Source organism: Cynocephalus volans, chromosome 1 (assembly GCF_027409185.1).
Source record: "Cynocephalus volans isolate mCynVol1 chromosome 1, mCynVol1.pri, whole genome shotgun sequence".
In the NCBI taxonomy this organism is placed as follows: domain Eukaryota; kingdom Metazoa; phylum Chordata; class Mammalia; order Dermoptera; family Cynocephalidae; genus Cynocephalus; species Cynocephalus volans.
Window position 1 is genome coordinate 108,000,054 of NC_084460.1, and position 18,096 is coordinate 108,018,149.

General features: G+C 54.1%; 2 protein-coding genes across 8 annotated transcripts; one reads left to right on the forward strand and one right to left on the reverse strand.

The window, feature by feature from the left end:
- The first annotated feature begins 357 nt into the window (after positions 1-357).
- On the forward strand, positions 358-11,731 carry VWA5B2 (von Willebrand factor A domain containing 5B2). Of its 5 annotated transcripts, none has more exons than XM_063110364.1 (19): positions 358-496; positions 582-752; positions 3,090-3,321; positions 3,490-3,647; positions 4,211-4,342; positions 4,562-4,686; positions 5,079-5,234; positions 5,755-5,865; positions 5,946-6,154; positions 6,241-6,352; positions 6,873-7,058; positions 8,000-8,171; positions 8,247-8,563; positions 9,063-9,252; positions 9,358-9,711; positions 10,478-10,615; positions 10,712-10,795; positions 10,876-11,096; positions 11,183-11,731. In XM_063110364.1, the coding sequence occupies exons 1-19, from the start codon at positions 358-360 to the stop codon at positions 11,729-11,731; spliced, it is 3,756 nt and encodes a 1,251-aa protein (XP_062966434.1). The 5 variants fall into 5 exon arrangements, with proteins under 5 accessions (XP_062966434.1, XP_062966444.1, XP_062966404.1 ...); XM_063110374.1 differs by having other exon boundaries at positions 8,250-8,563; XM_063110334.1 differs by having other exon boundaries at positions 3,090-3,309; positions 3,457-3,647; positions 8,250-8,563.
- A 426-nt stretch (positions 11,732-12,157) lies between these two features.
- Positions 12,158-17,642, reverse strand: ALG3 (ALG3 alpha-1,3- mannosyltransferase). Of its 3 annotated transcripts, none has more exons than XM_063110421.1 (9): positions 17,483-17,642; positions 15,275-15,374; positions 15,030-15,177; positions 14,766-14,926; positions 14,174-14,294; positions 13,539-13,744; positions 13,313-13,390; positions 12,567-12,710; positions 12,158-12,405 (listed from the first exon to the last, which is right to left on the reverse strand). In XM_063110421.1, exons 2-9 carry the CDS (start codon positions 15,346-15,348, stop codon positions 12,243-12,245), a joined length of 1,095 nt encoding a protein of 364 aa, XP_062966491.1. In that variant the 5' UTR covers positions 15,349-15,374; positions 17,483-17,642; the 3' UTR covers positions 12,158-12,242. The 3 variants fall into 3 exon arrangements, with proteins under 3 accessions (XP_062966491.1, XP_062966471.1, XP_062966481.1); XM_063110401.1 differs by having other exon boundaries at positions 17,446-17,642; XM_063110411.1 differs by lacking the exon at positions 13,313-13,390 and having other exon boundaries at positions 12,567-12,709; positions 17,446-17,642.
- Between the last annotated feature and the right edge of the window lie 454 nt (positions 17,643-18,096).

Below are 18,096 nucleotides of genomic sequence, written 5' to 3' on the forward strand. Positions count from 1 at the left end.
ACGCCCCCCCCCGCCCGCCACCCCCCACTGGAGCTGGCGGCAGGACAGTAGGGCGCCCGGAGCGCGGGTTAATCATTAACCCTCGGCTCACCGGGTCCCCTCGCTGCCCCGAGCTGCGCTCCGCCCCGGCTTCCCAGGTAACGGGTGAGGATGCCCATCTCGCCATTCCCCCCGCCCCCTTCTTATCTCCCCTGCCACCTGTCGGCCTGGCGGGAGCCCCCGGCCCAGCCTCGCGCCCTCTGCAGATCCGCGTGCGGGTGCCGGAGTCAGACTCGGGCGGCCCGCGTCCAGGAGCGCGGGTGGGGCGCCGTGGACTCACCCGGCGACCCCGCCCCCCAGGGCCGTCCTCCTGGCACCATGCCGGGCCTGTACTGCCCCTCCAGCTGGACGCCGCTGCCCCTCACGGACTCCTGGGTCCGGGCCTGCGCCAACGGACCCTGCCTGAGCCTGCGGGCCCGGCTCACCTACCACAACCCGCAGCCGCAGCCGGTGGACGGTGAGGGCCGGGCGGGGGCGCGGGCTGATGGGGAGCGGGTGCCGGGCGGGGTCTGACGCCGCCTCCTGCCCGCCGTTCCCCCCAGGCGTGTTCGTGTACCCGCTGGCTGAGGCAGAGGTGGTATCCGGCTTCGAGGCCGAGGCGGCCGGACGGCGCGTCTCCTTCCAGCTGCAGAGCCGGCGCCGCTCGCAGGCCGCCTGCTGCCGCGCGCTGGGCCCCGGGTTGGGGACCTCAACCCCCCGCCGCTGCGCGCAGGGTGAGTCCAGCGCGCCGGCACCCCGCGCTTCTCAAAACCAGCGGCTGCTCAGGTGCCTGCACTCGCCCCGCGGCCCGCCCCTCCCCCTCCTTCCTCCAGGCACTGAGTTTTTCATTCATTGATTCATCCCTTTATTCAACAGTCGAGGACTTGTGCACCTGGTCTGCGCCAGGTGCTGGGTATTGGCCCAAGGCCTGGCCTGAGAATCGCAGCCAGGGAGACAGACACAGCAGGCAGCACAAGCCTTGCTGGGCACCATCCGCCCTTACTGCCCAAGCGATCACAGTCTCTCCAGGGTGCTGCAGGGAGCACCTCCCCAGTTGGCCCCCCTACAGCCCCTCACCATTTAGGTTACACACCTCCTCAGCCAGTCCCCATGTGAATGGGCTCTCCTAGATCAAGTGCAAACTCTTCTGCCTAGCAGCCAAGGCCCTCACTCTCACCCCATTCCATTCTTCCACCACCCTCACCCCACCCCCCAACCCCCACCTCCTCACACACACCAGGTATGGCAAGCACTGACCACACTGACAGGTCCTTTTACACCTCCCTGCTCGATCTTCCCTTCTCCTAGTAAGCAAATTTGTGCTTGTCCTTTAAGATCCACTCAAATGTCACTCCTTGGGAAACCCTCCCTGTCTCCTCCACATAAAATTAATTGCACTCTCCCCTTGCTCCCCAGCCTATTGTGCACCTCATTACAGCTCTTACTAGAGGGAATAATTGTCTTGGGCCTGCATGTCTGTCTCCCCCTCTGGAGCATTAACTCCTGAGCTTAGGACTGGGTTTTGATTGTCTCCAAGTCCCAGCATCTCACACAGAACCTGGCACAAGGGGCCCAATGAGTACTGGGGTAGGGGATGGAAGCCCAGCCCTGTGCTAGATTCTGTGGCTTGCACTTCATTCTTTCATTTATTCATTCATACATTAATTTGATTCCTACCCATGGGATTTACCACCTGGGTAAGAAGGACAGACTCCAGTGGCGCTGAGGATTGGCAGAAGCCCAGCAGGTGGTTAGAGGCCAGAGCTCTAGGCTGAGGCCCCAGGAATGTTCCAGAATGAGGTGGAGCTAGCATCTGACTAAGGGAAGGATAGGATTTGGTTAAGCGGAGAGTAGGGGCAATGGTATAAACAAAGGTTGGTAAGTAGGTTATATTGGATAATGGTAATAATATACCTCATGTTTATAGTGATTTGGTTTACAGTCACCGGTATCACCTCATTTGAATCCTGAGAGGTGTGTAACGCAAGTGTGTTTCCACTTCCCCCCTTTATAGGTGAAGAAAATAATAGCAAGGGCCACTTACATGTTAGGTGCTTTGCATACATTATCTCACTTACTCCTCATCAAAAGCTTTGAGATATAGTTATTATGATCCCCATTTTATGGATAAGGAAAGTGAAGCTCCCCAGAACAAGAGAGTTACCAAAGGACACAACTGAGTCAGAGCTGAGACTCAAAACCTGATGCTGTGCTCTCTCCATTGTATCAGGCTGTCCCCAAGCCTCAGCTGGCTGACAATGGAAGTCCCTTTCTTCCTTACCTTCCTTCTTTCCTTCCCTTCCATCTTTTTCTTCCCTTCATTTATTCAGCAAGTATTTCTTGAAAAGATGAACAAACGATTATCGTGGGGAAGTGAGATAAAATAGGCTATAAAGGTGGGATGGAGCCAGACCGTGTAGGTGGTGCATGCACCTAGCCATTACTCCTTTAGCATCAGTGGTGACTGCCACAGCTCCACCAGTCCCCAAATAAACCTAAAATCTAAATAAAACCGTGTGCTTGGTATGCAAATACACCTTTATGTTCTCTAGCCTGCTTCCAAGCAGACTGCTGCCCTGAAGCTCCTCCTGGGTAGAAAATTCTGGAGCCACCCTAATGGGTGGTGGGGAGGCCTTGAAGGTTTATGAGCAGGGGTTTTGTGAGCAGAGTGGGTCCCAAGCGACAGGGAGATGTCCGTCCACGAGAGCGTCCTCTAGAATGCGCAAGGGTTGAACGGGAAGGGACAGGCGGGGGAAGAAAGTCAGATGGGTATGGGTTCCCTAGGACCTCGGGAGTGAACATGCCCTTCTCCTCAGCCCTCCATGAGGAGTGATGTCCCTGCTCCCTTTACTGATAACAGCTGGATCCTTCTACCATCAATCTGCCTCTCCTGCCGTCATCATTCATCTCATGCCTCCATCCTGCATCACCAGTGTGTTAGCCCCCTCTCGCACCAGCCACGCATAGTCCCCCTTGCCCAGGCTCCCTGACTCAGTGCTTGCTCCCACGTTTATCATCCCCTATCTCCTCTGCTTCCAGCCCCCTTTGACCCCTTTTCTCACTCATCATAGGTCATCTTGTCTTGGATCTGGCCCAGGCCTGGTCCACGCTGGTGCTGCCCACAGGCCTTATTGCTGCGGCTGGCACCATGACAGTGACCCTGCGCAGCAGCCGGGAGCTGCCCTCAAGGCCTGATGGGGTGCTGCGTGTGGCCCTGCCCACCGTGCTCACCCCGCTGGCCCTGCCTGGCCCACCAGGGCCCCCCAGGCCTCCGGGGCTCTGTGACGACAGGTTGGGCCTATGGTGATTCCCTTCGTCCCTCCCTCCGCTTCTGTGGGTCTAGTGCGGGTGAGGGGGCTTTGGCAGAGTGCCTGGGGGGATGGGTAGGGTGAGGAAGGGCTGGAGCCATTCAGCCAGAGGGGCTAGGGGCCTTCATAGTGGCTCAGTGACCCTCCTCATGCTCCCTTCCAGCCCCACAAGCTGCTTCGGGGTGGGCAGCCCTCAGGAGGAAGGCCTGGCCTGGGAGGAGCTGGCGGCCCCTCAGGACGTGTTCTCAGGCCCTGCCCGCTGCCCTGCCCCATATACCTTCTCCTTCGAAATGCTGGTGACTGGGCCATGCCTGCTGGCAGGTGCGTGCATCTGGCCTGGCCTGACATCTTTTCAGATGCCCACCCTCCCAGTATAGCAGGCTGGGAAATAATTCAAGGCTCAGGGATGGGAGGAACATAGCACAAAAGGAAGACAGGGACCTAAGCCTTAATAACCTCCAGGATAATGCTGGGAGCACCCCCTGGCCACTTCTACCCAACACCCCAGCCCTAGTTTTATCAGTGTAATTTTTTCATATTCCACCCCACCCACCAATGGGAAGAGAGATACAACGGGACCAGTCCAAGTGATGAGGTGGATTTTTCTTGTTGGAGAGGTGGGGGGAGTATGCTAAATTAGCAATTGGTTGATGTATAACTCTTTGAACAGCCAGGAACAGAGCTGGGAATCTGCTCCCCAAACCATGAAAGCAGTCAAATCCTTCCTTGTTCATCTGACCCAAAAGATTAGACTCTGAGAGCTGAGCTGAATCAGCCATGATCCCTGCCCATAGCCACTGTCTTCTGGGAAGGTGATGTTTGTGCTCTTAGTACTGGCTTGGGGTGAAGTGACCATCACCTGTCCCTGCCTTTATGTCCCTCAGGCCTGGAAAGCCCCTCTCATGCCCTGCGGGCAGATGCCCCTCCTCATGCCAGCTCCGCAGCCACCATCTGTGTCACACTGGCAGAGGGCCATCACTGTGACCGAGCCTTGGAGATCCTGCTGCACCCCAGTGGTGAGAGATGGGGACACAGTGGGCCAGTTCTGACCTACTTCACAATGACCCAGGCAGCATTTTTCAAGTATAGTTTTCTGGGCCCCAAGCCATACAGACTGAGTCATCTGTGAGGGTGGGCCCCGAGATGCAGGACCCTCCCACAACAATGGGACTGGGCAGTCGGGCTCCAGAGGCAGGCACTTACTTCCCTGACACAGTTGTGTCCCCTCCTCTCAGAGCCCCATCAGCCACACCTGATGCTGGAGGCCGGCAGCCTGAGCTCAGCAGAATATGAGGCCCAGGTGAGGGCCCGCCGAGATTTCCAGAGACTGCAGCGAAGGGACAGTGATGGGGACCAGCAGGTATGGCTGCATGGGGTCCTGGTCTGGCTCCTGGCTTCATTGCATATATGCATAAGGAGCAGGCAAACAGGCTCATGTGGGGATGGGAGGAGGACCTCTTTTCTTGGCAAGACCTCAATAGTTGCCACCCACCATCATGGAGTACAGATGAGTATTGTCAGAGGAAGGAGCCCTCTTGTGAGTCTCTCTGGTATGTGTCTCAGAGGATGGAGGCTAGGTCTGATGTAGGCAGAGGACAGCCACCTGCCCCTGCCTTTATTCAAATTACTACAAAAAGGTATCCGCTCTGGGTGGATCAGATAGAAAAAGGCCCCAGGGCTGGGTCCCACTGCCCACCCTGGTCAGAGCTGCACTAAGTCTGGCCCCAGTTGATTTGGAACTCCCTCGCTCAGATGTGGTTCCTGCAGCGACGCTTCCACAAGGACATCCTGCTGAACCCCGTGCTGGTGCTGAGCTTCTGCCCAGACCTTAGTTCCAAGCCCGGCCACCTGGCTACAGCTACTCGGGAGCTCATCTTCCTCTTGGATGGCAGCAGTGCAGCACACAAGGCCTGTGGGGGCACAGTGTGGGCATGCCTGCGGGGGGTAAACGGGTCTGAGGTGGACTGGGGGTAGCCTCTCCAAGCCAGGAGTTGCCTTGTTGCTTAAAACACCATTTTCCAAAGAGAAACCAGGCAGCAACTCCTTGGGGAATCCCTTAGACAGCAGCCCTGCCCCAAACCCAAACACGCATGCACACTCTCATAGCCTCTCTTTCTCCTACTCACACATACATGTGTCTCTCCCAGATTCCAAGAGTCTCTCTCATACACAGAGTCACAGACTCAAGTTCTACATACACCTGCAGAGTCCCATGCACAAACATCTCTCACACACACAGTCTTCTGCACACTCCCAGGGTCTTACTTGGACAAAGCCTTTCTCACACATGCAGGGCCTCTCCCAGATTACCTCATGCAGGAACCCCGATTTTAACTATGGCCTGGAGAAGGCAAGCAATCTGGCATCCCCTGCTCCCTACCAGTGCCCGTGGTGCCTGCCTCATGCTGCCCTCCCTGGCCCTCCCTAGGATGCCATTGTTTTGGCTGTGAAGTCTCTACCACTCCAGACGCTCATTAACCTGGCCATGTTTGGGACATCAGTGCAGCCACTCTTCCCAGAGAGCCGGCCTTGTAGTGATGTGAGTGTGGTCCAGCGATGTGGGGGCCTCATGGAGATGTTGCAGCCCAGTGTGGCCCAGACTGTGCCTTCTCTCCCCAGGACACTGTGCAGCTGCTCTGTGAGAGCATTGAGACCCTGAAGGCTGCAAGTGATCCCCCAGATGTGCTGGCTGCGCTCGACTGGGCCATGGGGCAGCCCCAGCACAGAGCCTACCCTCGTCAGCTGTTTCTGCTCACTGCTGCCTCACCCATGGCCGCCACTACCCACCAAACCCTGGAGCTCATGAGGTGGCACAGGGGGGCAGCCAGGTATGGAGCACGCAGAGCCAGGTGCCTAAGACTGACCCCTCCCAAGGGGCTCTCAAAGGTCACAGCTGCTTTCTTTCCCTTGTCAGGTGCTTCTCCTTTGGGCTGGGGCCCGCCTGCCACCAGCTGCTCCAGGGTCTGTCTGCCCTCAGCAGGGGCCAGGCCTACTTCCTGAGGCCAGGAGAGAGGCTACAGCCCATGGTGAGCTTGAGGCTGGGCCCTGTTCCCTACTGCTGGAAATCCTTCTCCCAATTTACACATTTGAGTCTGAAACAGAACTCAGTCAGGCCACATGGTCTCCTGGCACCCTCACCAGGACTTCTCCTCACCACAATCTCCCCTCTGCCTGAGACACCAATCAGGGGAAGAGATATTGGTGCTGCTGTGGAGTAATGTGGAAGGCCAAAGGTGTGGGGACACAGGCTCTGACCACCCCCCAAATCTTATTCTCAGTGTTGTTCTGGAACTGAGCCTCACCCTAGACATCTTGCCTCAACCATGTGGTAAAGTTCAGGCCAGGAGACAGACCAAGCTCTGAGGACTGAGTGCTCAGTCCGCCTGCTTCCTTCTACACCCATTCCTTCTCCCAACCCCAGCCTGACCCTGCTCCCCATTAGCCCAGAGACTGGGCAGATGGCATCAGGGGAAGGGTGGCCCTCCTCCTCTGTTTGGCTGTGTGACACTTCTATTCCCCATGCCATCCTCTGGCCACTCCCCACAGCTGGTGCAGGCTCTGCGAAAGGCACTGGAGCCCGCTTTGAGTGACATTTCTGTGGACTGGTTTGTGCCTGATGCCATGGAGGCACTGCTGACCCCCCGGGAGATCCCAGCACTCTACCCTGGGGACCAGCTGCTTGGTTACTGCTCACTCTTCAGGGTGGATGGCTTCCGGCCACACACACCAGGGGTAGGTCTCGGCTGGAGTGAGGCAGGTGGGCCTGGGATGGTTGAAGTCCCTGCAGCTCTTCTAAACCCTTCTTCCATTCCCTGTGCTTCTCTCTGCCAAGCTCCCCTACTATACCCTAGGGTATACTACATCCAAGCTCCCCTACTATACCCTGTAGCATGGGCTGCAGGGGACACATGAACACAGAAGCCACACTGGTCCCCCCAGGTGACTGTATCCTGCCCCCTCATGGAGTCTTCCCCTGAACTGTCCTGTAAAGTGTTTCCCTTGGTTTTTTACCAAAGGTCACTAAAGCACACAGCCACAGAGAACAGCTCTAGCATTTGCTGTAAGACTTTTGTCAAACCGTTGCCCATTACTTCACATGGTGCCCTATAGAAAGCACCATCTGACACATTTCCTGTAACACTTAGTGACACATGAACACAAGGCAGGTGCAGTCTCGAACCCCAGCTCTGCCACTTATTAGCCATTTGATTTGAGCAAGTCACTTAACCTCTCCAAGTCCATTTTCTCATATGTAAATGATGTTTTTCAGAGTTTGTTGTAATTAGAGGTTGTAATGTGAGTGCTCTTGGCAGAATACTTGACACGCAGTAGGAGTTGCAGAAATGGTAGCTTTTTTTTTTTTTTTACAAAAAGCTCTATCTCTCTAGAAGAACTAAGCATGCTTCCTCCTTTTTGATCATGAAAGCTATATAATAGAATGTTTGTCTCTTTGACTGGCTGCCAGGAAGCTCAGGGCCAAACCTAAAGCTCACCTCCATGCAGCTCTAATATCCCTTATAGTTAACACATTTCCTTTCTCCTTCATTAGAAGTGGTTTTTGTTTCTGGCTTATTAGCTTTATTGCTTCTTTCTGTGAACCGTCTTAAAATCCTGCTTGAAGAGAGGCAGTATATAACCACAATCAATTTTCTTTCCAATGATATTCTCTGTAGGGCCAAGAACCTGGCTGGCAGAGCTTGGGCGGGTCTATGTTCCCATCCCCAGAGGAGGCACCATCTGCCACCAGCCCTGGCACTGAGCCCACTGGCACCTCAGAGCCACTGGGAACAGGCACTGTGTCAGCGGAGCTGTCCAGTGCATGGGCTGCAGGGGACTCAGAGCAGAGTGAGTGCTGCGGCCGTGTTGGAGGAGTGGGTAATGGGAGGGGTCAGGGCTGGGGTCCATTCTTCTGCCTCCCAGCAGGTGCTGATGCTCTAACAGACCCAGTCACCGACGCTGGACCCAACCCCTCCTCAGACACAGCCATATGGCACCGCATCTTCCAGTCCTCGTACATCCGGGAGCAGTATGTGCTCACCCACTGCTCTGCCAGCCCTGAGCCAGGCCCAGGTTCCACAGGCAGCAGCGAGTCCCCAGGTTCCCAGGGCCCTGGCTCCCCCGAGGGTAGCGCTCTTTTGGATCCCCCTTCTCAGCAGGGCTGCCGCAGCCTGGCCTGGGGAGAACCTGCAGGGTGTCGCTCCTGCCCCCTCCCTGTACACCCACCAGCTCCATTCAAGGTGAGATTCAGCCCACAATCATCCACCATGTATCCAGCAAACATTAACCCCTGCTGTGTGCCAGCCATTGTGCAGTGTTTACTATTAAGTCTAGCTAGAGAGATAAATGGGTAAATCTATAATGATGAGTACTGGGACATGGTATTATGGGGGCTCAGAGTCAGGGCAACTAACTGTCTGAGGGGATCAGGAAAGTAAGAGCCATGTCTGGAAGAGTTAGTAGAAGTTGGCCAGGCAAAGAGGGAAAAGACATATGCCAAAATATAGAAACAAACAACAACCTTAAGTGGGAAATAAGGAATGTAGTGATATGACACTGGGAAGGAGGTCAGGGCCAGAGGTCCTTGTAGGCCATAAGGAGCTTGGCCTTCCTCCCAGGGGTGGTGAGCAGCCACCCAAGGTTCCAGACAAGGGGTATGTAGCCCACTGTGTATGTATGTATGTATGAAGGCCAGAGCTCTGCATTCCTTGACCAGCAGCCCCCACATCTTACATGCAGATGGGTACCTTGAGTGCTGAGGTGCTGGGCCGGCGACGCAGAGCAGCTCTGGCTGGCCGAAGCCTCTCGTCCCCACCTGGCCAGGCAAACTCAGTCCCAAGCCGACCCCGACACCCCTCTCTGGGTGCAGCACCAGATGGGCCACACCCTGAGCCAGGCCAACAGTTGGGACAGGGCCTTGATGACTCAGGTAAGGGTTGGATGGGAAGCTGGGCTCCCTGACACCAAGGAGGCCTTGGGGATGTGGAGCCCAGGGCACCACACTGTCCATGCACCTACCATCTCCTCTCCCTAGGACACCTGCTCTCCCCAGCCCCCATGGACTGGGACATGTTGATGGAACCACCCTTCTTGTTCACGGCTGTGCCCTCCAATCAGGAGTCAGCCCCTCCTGTAGTGCCACTGCCTCCACAGGCTCCACGATGCCATGTGGTGATCCGGGCCCTGTGTGGGGAGCAGCCTGTGTGCTGGGAGGTGGGCATTGGGCTGGAGACATTGTGGGGGTCTGGGGATGGCTCACAGCTTCTGTCACCCCCTGTAAGAGAAGCTGCTTGGGACCAAGCACTCCACCGGCTGACAGCAGCCTCCGTGGTTCGAGACAATGAGCAGCTGGCTCTCCGAGGAGGGCCTGAGACCACAGCTGACCGGGGTGAGTTGCTAAGTGGGCCCTAACTGGGCATGGGGCAGAAAGTGGCAGAAATATAGGTCTTGTGTTTGATCACTCTATACCTCACCTTGTTCACAAAGAATTTAAGGTGGCTCACCACACTGACAAGATAAAAAGTTAAGCAGGGCAATAAGGAAAAGTGAAAATAAAAGAAAGCTAAGAATGAGATTATATTAAAGATGCATGCCATGAGGTTATATACTCTTGCAAGCATGGGGCCCAAAACTGACAAGCTTCCTAGCAGCCAGCACAGAGAAACATGATCTTGTAATGATTCACAGTGCCCGTGACACAAAAACAAATCTCTGTCTTTCAGGAAAAGACTATTAAAATTAAATAAAGTTAAAATTGCAGTTCCTCAGTTTCACGAGCTACACTTGAATTGCTCAAGTGTGACTAGTGGCTATCATTTTGGATTATGCAGACATAGAACATTTTCATCCTTGCAGAAAGTTCTATTGGGTGGAGGAAAAGGTGCCACGGTCAATTCTTCCTCTGGGTGGTGTCCAGAGTGTTGAATTTCTGGGTGGCCAGGGGGCCCTTGTCCTGCTATGGGTTGAGGGTTCGGCCTGACCACTTCTTGTCAAAGTTGGGGAGTCTGAGCTGGTTCTAGGCCTGAGAAGGCATTCCATTGTGTTCAAAAGTGGACAGAGGCAGAAGCTGTGGGGAACATTGAGATTTTTTTCTATGAATCCCTCTGTAGTGGGGAGGTGGTGGGAGGTCAGCATGCTGCTCCTTGGTTTCACAGGCCATGCTCGGAAATGCTGGCTTCGAGCCCTTCAGACAAGCAAGGTCAGCTCTGCCCCATCCCGTTTCACTTGCCCCATAGCTGTGGATGCTACTACTAGGGAGGTCCTACCTGGGGCCCTGCAGGTGCAGAGCTCAGGTAGGGGCCCTCCCTTGGTGACCTCTCAGGTGCAGTTCTCACCTCACTGACCACCTTCCTGGATGAACCTGACTCCTGTCCCCTGTGTCCCTACAGAACCAGCTGAGCCCCCAGGCACCCCTCCTGCCTCTCAGGGCCATCTAGGTGCAACTCCTCTGCCCACAGTTGTACACACTAAAGGTAACATCCAAGTGTGGGGAAAAGGTAGGGAGCAACCGAGCTTACAGACCACCTGTTAGCACTGATTTGCCCCACTGTAGGACTTCAGGGAGGCTCTCTGTCAGGAGCCTGGGACCTGGACCAGAATGACAACTCCAAGTCTGCTTTGGGGAACCCCAAAACCCCCACTGGAGGTCATCACCACCTGCCCCCACAGCCTCCCTCTAGGCTCAGCGTGAGCCGCCGTCGCAGACAGTGCAGCCCCGACCCTGGCCATGCCAGAGAAGGCAGCAATGAAAGCAACCATGACTACCTGCCTTTGGTGAGGACTCGGGAGGTGGAGGGTGGCATCACCAGGGCCGGGCCGCTGTCTCAGCTCACTTCTCCCCCCACCTCCTCTCTCCTCAGGTGCGGCTACAGGAGGCACTAGGCTCCTTCCGCCTGGACATGCCCTTCTGTGCCGCGGTGTGCATCCCGCAGGAGCGCCTGTGTCGTGCCTCACCTTTTGCAGCGCACCGGGCCAGCCTCAGCCCCACCTCGGCCTCGTCTCCCTGGGCACTCCTGGGCCCTGGTGTTGGCCAGGGCGACAGTGCCACAGCCTCCTGCAGTCCATCCCCCAGCTTGGGCTCCGAGGGCCCAGGCCAAGTGGACAGTGGGCGGGGCTCAGACACTGAGACCTCGGAGGGGACAGAAGGGCTAAGTGGAGCCGACCTGCGGGGCCGGACCTGGGCCACAGCCGTGGCGCTCGCATGGCTGGAGCACCGCTGCGCCTCCACCTTCGGTGAGTGGGAACTGACAGCAGCCAAAGCTGATGGCTGGCTACGGGCCCAGCACCTGCCTGATGGCCTTGACCTGGCCGCCCTCAAGGCTGCAGCTAGGGGGCTCTTCCTACTGCTGCGCCACTGGGACCAGAACTTGCAGCTACACCTACTCTGCTACAGCCCAGCAAACGTGTGAGGGCTGCCAGCTGCTCTGGCTGGTATCCCTCAACACAAACAAATCACTGCCACCCAGAGCCAGTCTCTTGGTGCTGGGAAGGGGTAGGCAGGTGTCGGCCTGTCCCCCACTGCTTCTCACTCCCTCCCCAAAATCCTCTTGCCCCCACAAGTGCCTGCCTGTGCTCTCTCCTGCTTCTCCCACCCCATGAACCTTCCCCTCCCTGCTCTGAGCGGCTCTTACTACCCCTCATCCCTTCCCCTCTGTGCTCTGAGCTCTGAGCTCCGTGCTGCACAGTGGAAAGGGAGAGAGCCACAGTCCCCAAATCCTATGCAATAAAGTGCCTCTTAGGACTGCCTGAGTGAATTCTTTATCTGCCCCGTACATGCCCCTTACAGCTTGGTCCAGGCACCAGCTGCCTCAACCTCTGAGTAGGCTGCACAGAGGTGGACTTGGCAAGGTTTATTCAAAAGGGCACAGAATCCATGCCACCCAGGGTCCTACAAGTGGACGGGAGGGAAAGGGGTGGATTTCAGTGGGCTTTCTTGCTGTGCTGGTTGCTCTTGGGGAAAGGCTGCGGACCCAACCAGAGCTGCAGCAGAATGACAGCATGGCACAGGTGCAGGGCAGCAGAGCTGCAGGATGTGGAAGGGTATGTATTCCAGGAAAGCTCAATGAGCCCCAACACCAGCAACCTGGAGATGAGAAATAGGCTCCAGATTTGGTCCAGTTTCAAGGCCTGCAGCCCTTTAGCTCCTCATGCCCTACACACACACCCCAAGCCCCTCCATGGCCACAGACTGGGATAAAGAGCTCCCTAGTCCCACCCACTCCCCCAGGTTGTCCCAGCCAGTACCTGAGCAGGTGTGTGAGCCAGCGTGCAGGTGTGGCCCACAGGAGGTAGGGCAGAGTGTGGAAATACCAGACATAGAACTGGTAGTGGAGGGAGCGGCTGAAGCAGATGCCAATGAAGTTGGAGGTGAAGAGGGTAGAAACGATCTGTATGCAGTGGTCAAGGCCAAGGGCAGGAGAAGGGGCAGAAGTTTGGGGTGGGAGAGTTGTCCCAAAAGAGAAGGGCAAAAGGTTTGGGGTCAGATAGAGCACCCTGGCTCTGCTATTCCTAGATGTAGGCCTTTGGGCAAGTTTCTTAACCTCTCTGGACCCGTTCCTCAATCTCTTATGGAGACTAATACATAGGGCCATAAGGCCTAGTAGTTTGAATCCCTCACTTACTAGCTGTGTGATGTTGGTAAGTTACTTAACCCCTTAAAGCTTTAATTTTATCATCTGTAAAATGACAATAAGAGTATCTCCCTATCTCAGGGTTACTTGTGAACTTTAAATGTTAGAATGTATGTAAATATTTTAGGACAGTACTAGGCACAGAGTGAGCACTCATAATGATAGCTCAATATTTAGAATTAAGAACAAAATATGTTTCGATATGTAATGTGCTCAGTACAGTGTTTGGTGCAGAATAGGAGCTCTATGAATGGGCTCCCTTTCACTCCCCCCATGTCACTAAGTATATGCGGCTAACTGACCAGAGCCCTGTCTGCACCTGGAGAGGGCAAGACTTATGTTCCCACGATTTAAAGGATATGATTGGGTGTGAGGGGCTGGGGTGGAACCTTCCTTTTGGAGGGATCCTTCAGCAGCGACAGGATACTTTCCCCTGTCCTGGGGAAAAGCCATTCAGACATTTATCAAGCCCCCATCATGGGCCAAACTCTAGATTCACACCAAAGAACTTAACATCTCTCTCAAGCAGCCCCTAAGGCCTAGGCCCTTCACTCCTTCCCCCAACTCTTGCCCCCCCGCTTCTCACCTGTGCCACCTGCAGAGGGCAAACAGGAAGAGCAGGGTGAGGTGGGCAGCCAACAGGGCCAGGTGGAAAACACGATTCAGGAAGAGGGCCTCGGGGAGGAAGCGCCAGTTCACTGTCCAGCGGAAAAGAAACTGGCGGCCAAGGTCAAAGGAGCGGGACAGGTAGCCAACAGGGTTCTCCATCAGGAAGGGCAGCCCCAGCACCACCTGAGGATGAGTGTCATGTCAGCAGAGCTGCTGAGGCTCGCTCCCAGCCTTCATGCTAATCACTGAGGGGAGTGGGAAAAACGTCTCAGAGGTTCCCTAATTTCCACCAGGAATAGCAGGAAAGCCATCCCCCGCTCCCATCCCAGGCCACAGCCTGAGGCCAAAGAAGATGTGGAGGCAGGTATAATGCTCTAAGGTTTGGATTCACCAAATCATAAATGGGCAGAGCTAGAAAGGCTCCCAAAGACCATCTAGTTCAATACCCTTATTTTACAGCTAAGGAAACTAAAGCTCAGAGACAGTGGCTGCCCAGCTCAGAATCAACTCCAAAACACTGTTTCTTGGCTTTAAAGAAGTCTCAGGAATGGAAGGAGGCCAGACAAGTGGCCTACCCTTCATTAGAAAGGGGAAGGGTGAGGTATGGGGTACCTGAAGGACAGCACAGATGCCCAGCTTGGGGAGAGCCCCACGGAAGCCAAACTGCGTCAGGAGAAGGAAGAGTAAACCAGGGGCGAAGAGCAGCACATTCATCTTCACAGAGACTGCCAGGCTGGGGTGGGCAGGGGAGAGGAAGGGTGGAGGTCAGTTCCAGAGCCATGCACCCCACCCAAAGATGTATCCCTCACCACCACAGCAACTCCTCCCCAACATGCCAAGCTCCAGGATGGGGCCCACACTCAGAACTGCTGGAGGGTGGTAAGGTGGTCTGGGAGGAGGCTGGAGGTAGGGGACAGACACCTAGTCTCTATGCCCAGAATAAGGGAGCATATGTTGAGTATTTAGAATGTGCAAGGACCAGCTCCAACAATGGATGCTGTCTGGAGGGAAGAAAGGATGGGAAGAGGGTATGTGTGTGGGAGAAGACTTTCTATAGCTTTCTACAGATCCTGGACTTGCCTCATGGGGCCCTCAGTGACCTACACTATCTGGCCACTCCCTTACTCCCTCTGCTGCAGAAAATGGGGGAGAATGAGAGAAATGCAGAAAGTGAGAGTACAGCCCAGAAGGGAAGGGTGTTAACCTGAAACAGCAGCAGCCCCAGCCCCAGCGCTGGGCCAGCAGGAGGTTGATACTGAGGAAGAGCAGAGCCATGGCCACTGGGTCATTGAAGAGTCGCAGCACAAAGATGGAGTGCACACGGTAAGAGGCGCAGCACATGAAGAAAAAGACGAAGGGAGGTACCTGAGTGGTGGGCACAGTGGGGAACAAGGTCAGCTCATCAAGCCATCCCCACTCTTCAGCCCTCCCGGGTTGGAGCCCTCTGGTCCTGGTAGCATGGACTCACCTTGCAGGTCTGGTGGTAGATCAAGAAAACGAGCAGCAAGGTGGCCAGGTAGAGCACAGCAAAGATGTTCTGGGCCATAAAGATGTCAGTGCCCCGGCCAGTGGCATAGTATAGCCCCATAAAGATGTACACAAAGCCAGCTGGGTACCTGAAAGATGAGAGGGAATATGAGCCTGCATCAGGCCACTCAGCCTGGTATTCTGTAAGCCCTTCACATCCTCCCTGAACCTTCTATCCCCACTCACACAAGAGGTCCAGTGTCACCCTGCAGTTGGGTATAGTCATAGGTGCCATTGATGACACCCTCCACTTGGGCCATGTAGGCCTTCCAGTCGATCTCTGTGTCTGGAAGAGGACAAGATAATCTGGTTACTTCTGAGTCCAGAACTTGTCTGTCCCTTGCCACCCCCATGCCTCCATCCCATCAAAGCAGAGTTCCAGCTTATTCCCAGTGCTTCCATCACCACCTCTAACCTAACTGCCCATCTGACAATCTCTGGGTGAAACCAGGCATCTCAAACTCAACATGTCTATAATTGAACTCGTGATCTTTCCTCTCACTTCAAATCTGCTTCCCTTCCTGGTTTCTATAGAATGGCACCATCAACCTCCTAGCTTCCCAGGTCACAGACCTGGGTAACATCTTTGATACTTCCTTTTCTCTCATCTCCATCCCTCAGTCAAGAAGTCCTGCCTACTCTTCATCCCAAATATCTGTACTATCTCATTCTTCTTTACTAATATATATTCAAATTTGGGCCTACATTTGCAACAACATGGATGGACCTTGAGAGAATTATATTAAGTGAAACAAGTCAGGCACAGAAAGAGAAATACCACATGTTCTCACTTATTGGTGGGAGATAAAAATAAATAAATAAATACACACACACACACACACACACACACACACACACACAAAACAAACTGGGGGGGAGAAGAAGACATAACAATTACAATTGCTTGAAGTTGACACGACAAACATACAGAAAGGACATTGTTGGGTGGGAGGGGGGAGAGGGAGGAGGGAGGGAGGTTTCGGTAATGGGCCACAATAATCAACCACATTGTATATCTACAAAATAAAATCTAAAAAAATAAAAAAGATAAAAAAAACCCAACAAATTTGGGCCTAATATAATTAGGCTCAATCTAATTTCAATGATACAAGAGCCTCCTAATTTGGCTCCCAACTTGTACTTTCACCCCACTACAACATATTTTCCACCCTGCACCAGAGAGCTCTTCCTAAAATACAAATCATATCTGGTCTCCCTGCTTAAAATCCTTCAATAATTCCCCAAGGCTCTTAAGATAAAGACCAAACTGTATTATTCCCATTTTTTAAAGAGTAACCTAAGAGTTAATTAGGTCAAGTGACTAGCTTAATATCAATAATCAGTAGAGATGGGACTGGAACTCACAGGTTCCCAAGTTCTTAACCACCGTGCTATCTCCTTAACAAGGCTTTCAAATACCTTCACTGTCTGGTCTCCACTTCTGCAATCTTATCTCTCACTCCTACCCTCATTTGATTTCTACATTCCAGCTCTAAAAGAATCTTTCAGTTCCTCAAAAGAACCAGGCTCTCTTTTTTGACTGGAGGTTTTTGATAGAGGATCCTTTCTGCCTAGAACACTCTCCCCCCTCCCCTTGTCCATCTTTCCTCAACTGTCTAGTTCCCACCTTTTGGGGGGACCTCTAAGAAGCCTCCCCTGACTCTTCAGGTCTGCCTTAAGTGCCCTCCTATGTCCTTCATAGCATCCTGTCTTATCACTATCATGATAAATATGATGTACTGTAATTGCCTGCTAACTTACCTTTGTCCAGACCCACATACCCAAGTCGGAAATGCGTCTCTGGCACCTAGCATAATGTTTGGCATGTAATAAACACTCAATAAGTGTTCGTTGAGTTAATGATCTTTAGCAAGAAAGCCAGGTGCCTTAAGCCCAGCGTTTAAATTCAGCCTGGAAAGAAGGCGCCAATAATGCCTCAAGTGGTCAGAAAATGCCATCGTTGAGAAGGGACTTTCAAGATCTCAGAATTGAAAAGATGAGAAAACCGAGATCCGGGAGGGAAAATGATGTGTCCAAAGCTACGGAGACAAGCAACAGCAGTAGTAAGTTAATTCTGGCCTAGGTTTTTCCAGGACGGTTTGCTTTCTTAGCCTGGCAGGATACATTTTCAGGGCAGAAAGGCAAACTCTAGGGTCGCTCCCTGCATCACTGGGTCGGGATCACAATCGGGTTTTCTGTCGAGCAGGCTTGGGGCTCGGGTAAGGGATATGGGTCTGCAAATGATGAATGAGTAGATGTGCAGTCTGGTTTTGAGTTCCAGGTCTGAGCCCCAGTTTAGGTCAGGGGTTCAGGTAGCCCTCCCTCCCCTCCCCTCCCCTCCCCGTCGGCGCACTCACATGCCACCCTGTGAATGACCCAGAAGGTGATGCCCACCTCCGCCAGGCAGAGGCAGGCGGCCACTAGCAGAGTGTAGCGCGGCTCCTGCAGCAGTAGGCGCCGCTCTTGCCAGGCGCGCTGCAGCCACTGTCCGCAGAGTCCCGCTGCCTGGGCTGCGGCACTGGTCCGGCCGCGTTTCCGCAGCCCCGCCGCCATCTTGCCGGTGCGCCTTTCGTATGTGTCCACGCCCTGGAAACCCGACCCTTCGACACTTAGGTTCCGCTCCTGCGCCAGGCTTCCCACTATATTAAGCGCTGACCAGAATAGCCAGAGTTTATTTTTTCCACTTCTGTTTATTTTTTCCACTTCTGTTTATTTTTTCCACTTCTGTTTATTTTTTCCACTTCTGTTTATTTTTTCCACTTCTGTTTATTTTTTCCACTTCTGTCTCCTCTGATGCACTACACGCTCCGTACGACAAGGAACAAACTTACTCCTCAGTATATATCCGACCCTGGGCACACGGGCACTAATGCAGACTGAACATTTGCCCAGAAAAACAACGTTCCCTACCCCTACCCCCACCCTCCCAAGCCTAGCATCCCGCTACGCCTGCTTTGGGAATATCTTGTCTCTTCTGGAGCGCAAAGCTCCTATCCACGCACCTCCAG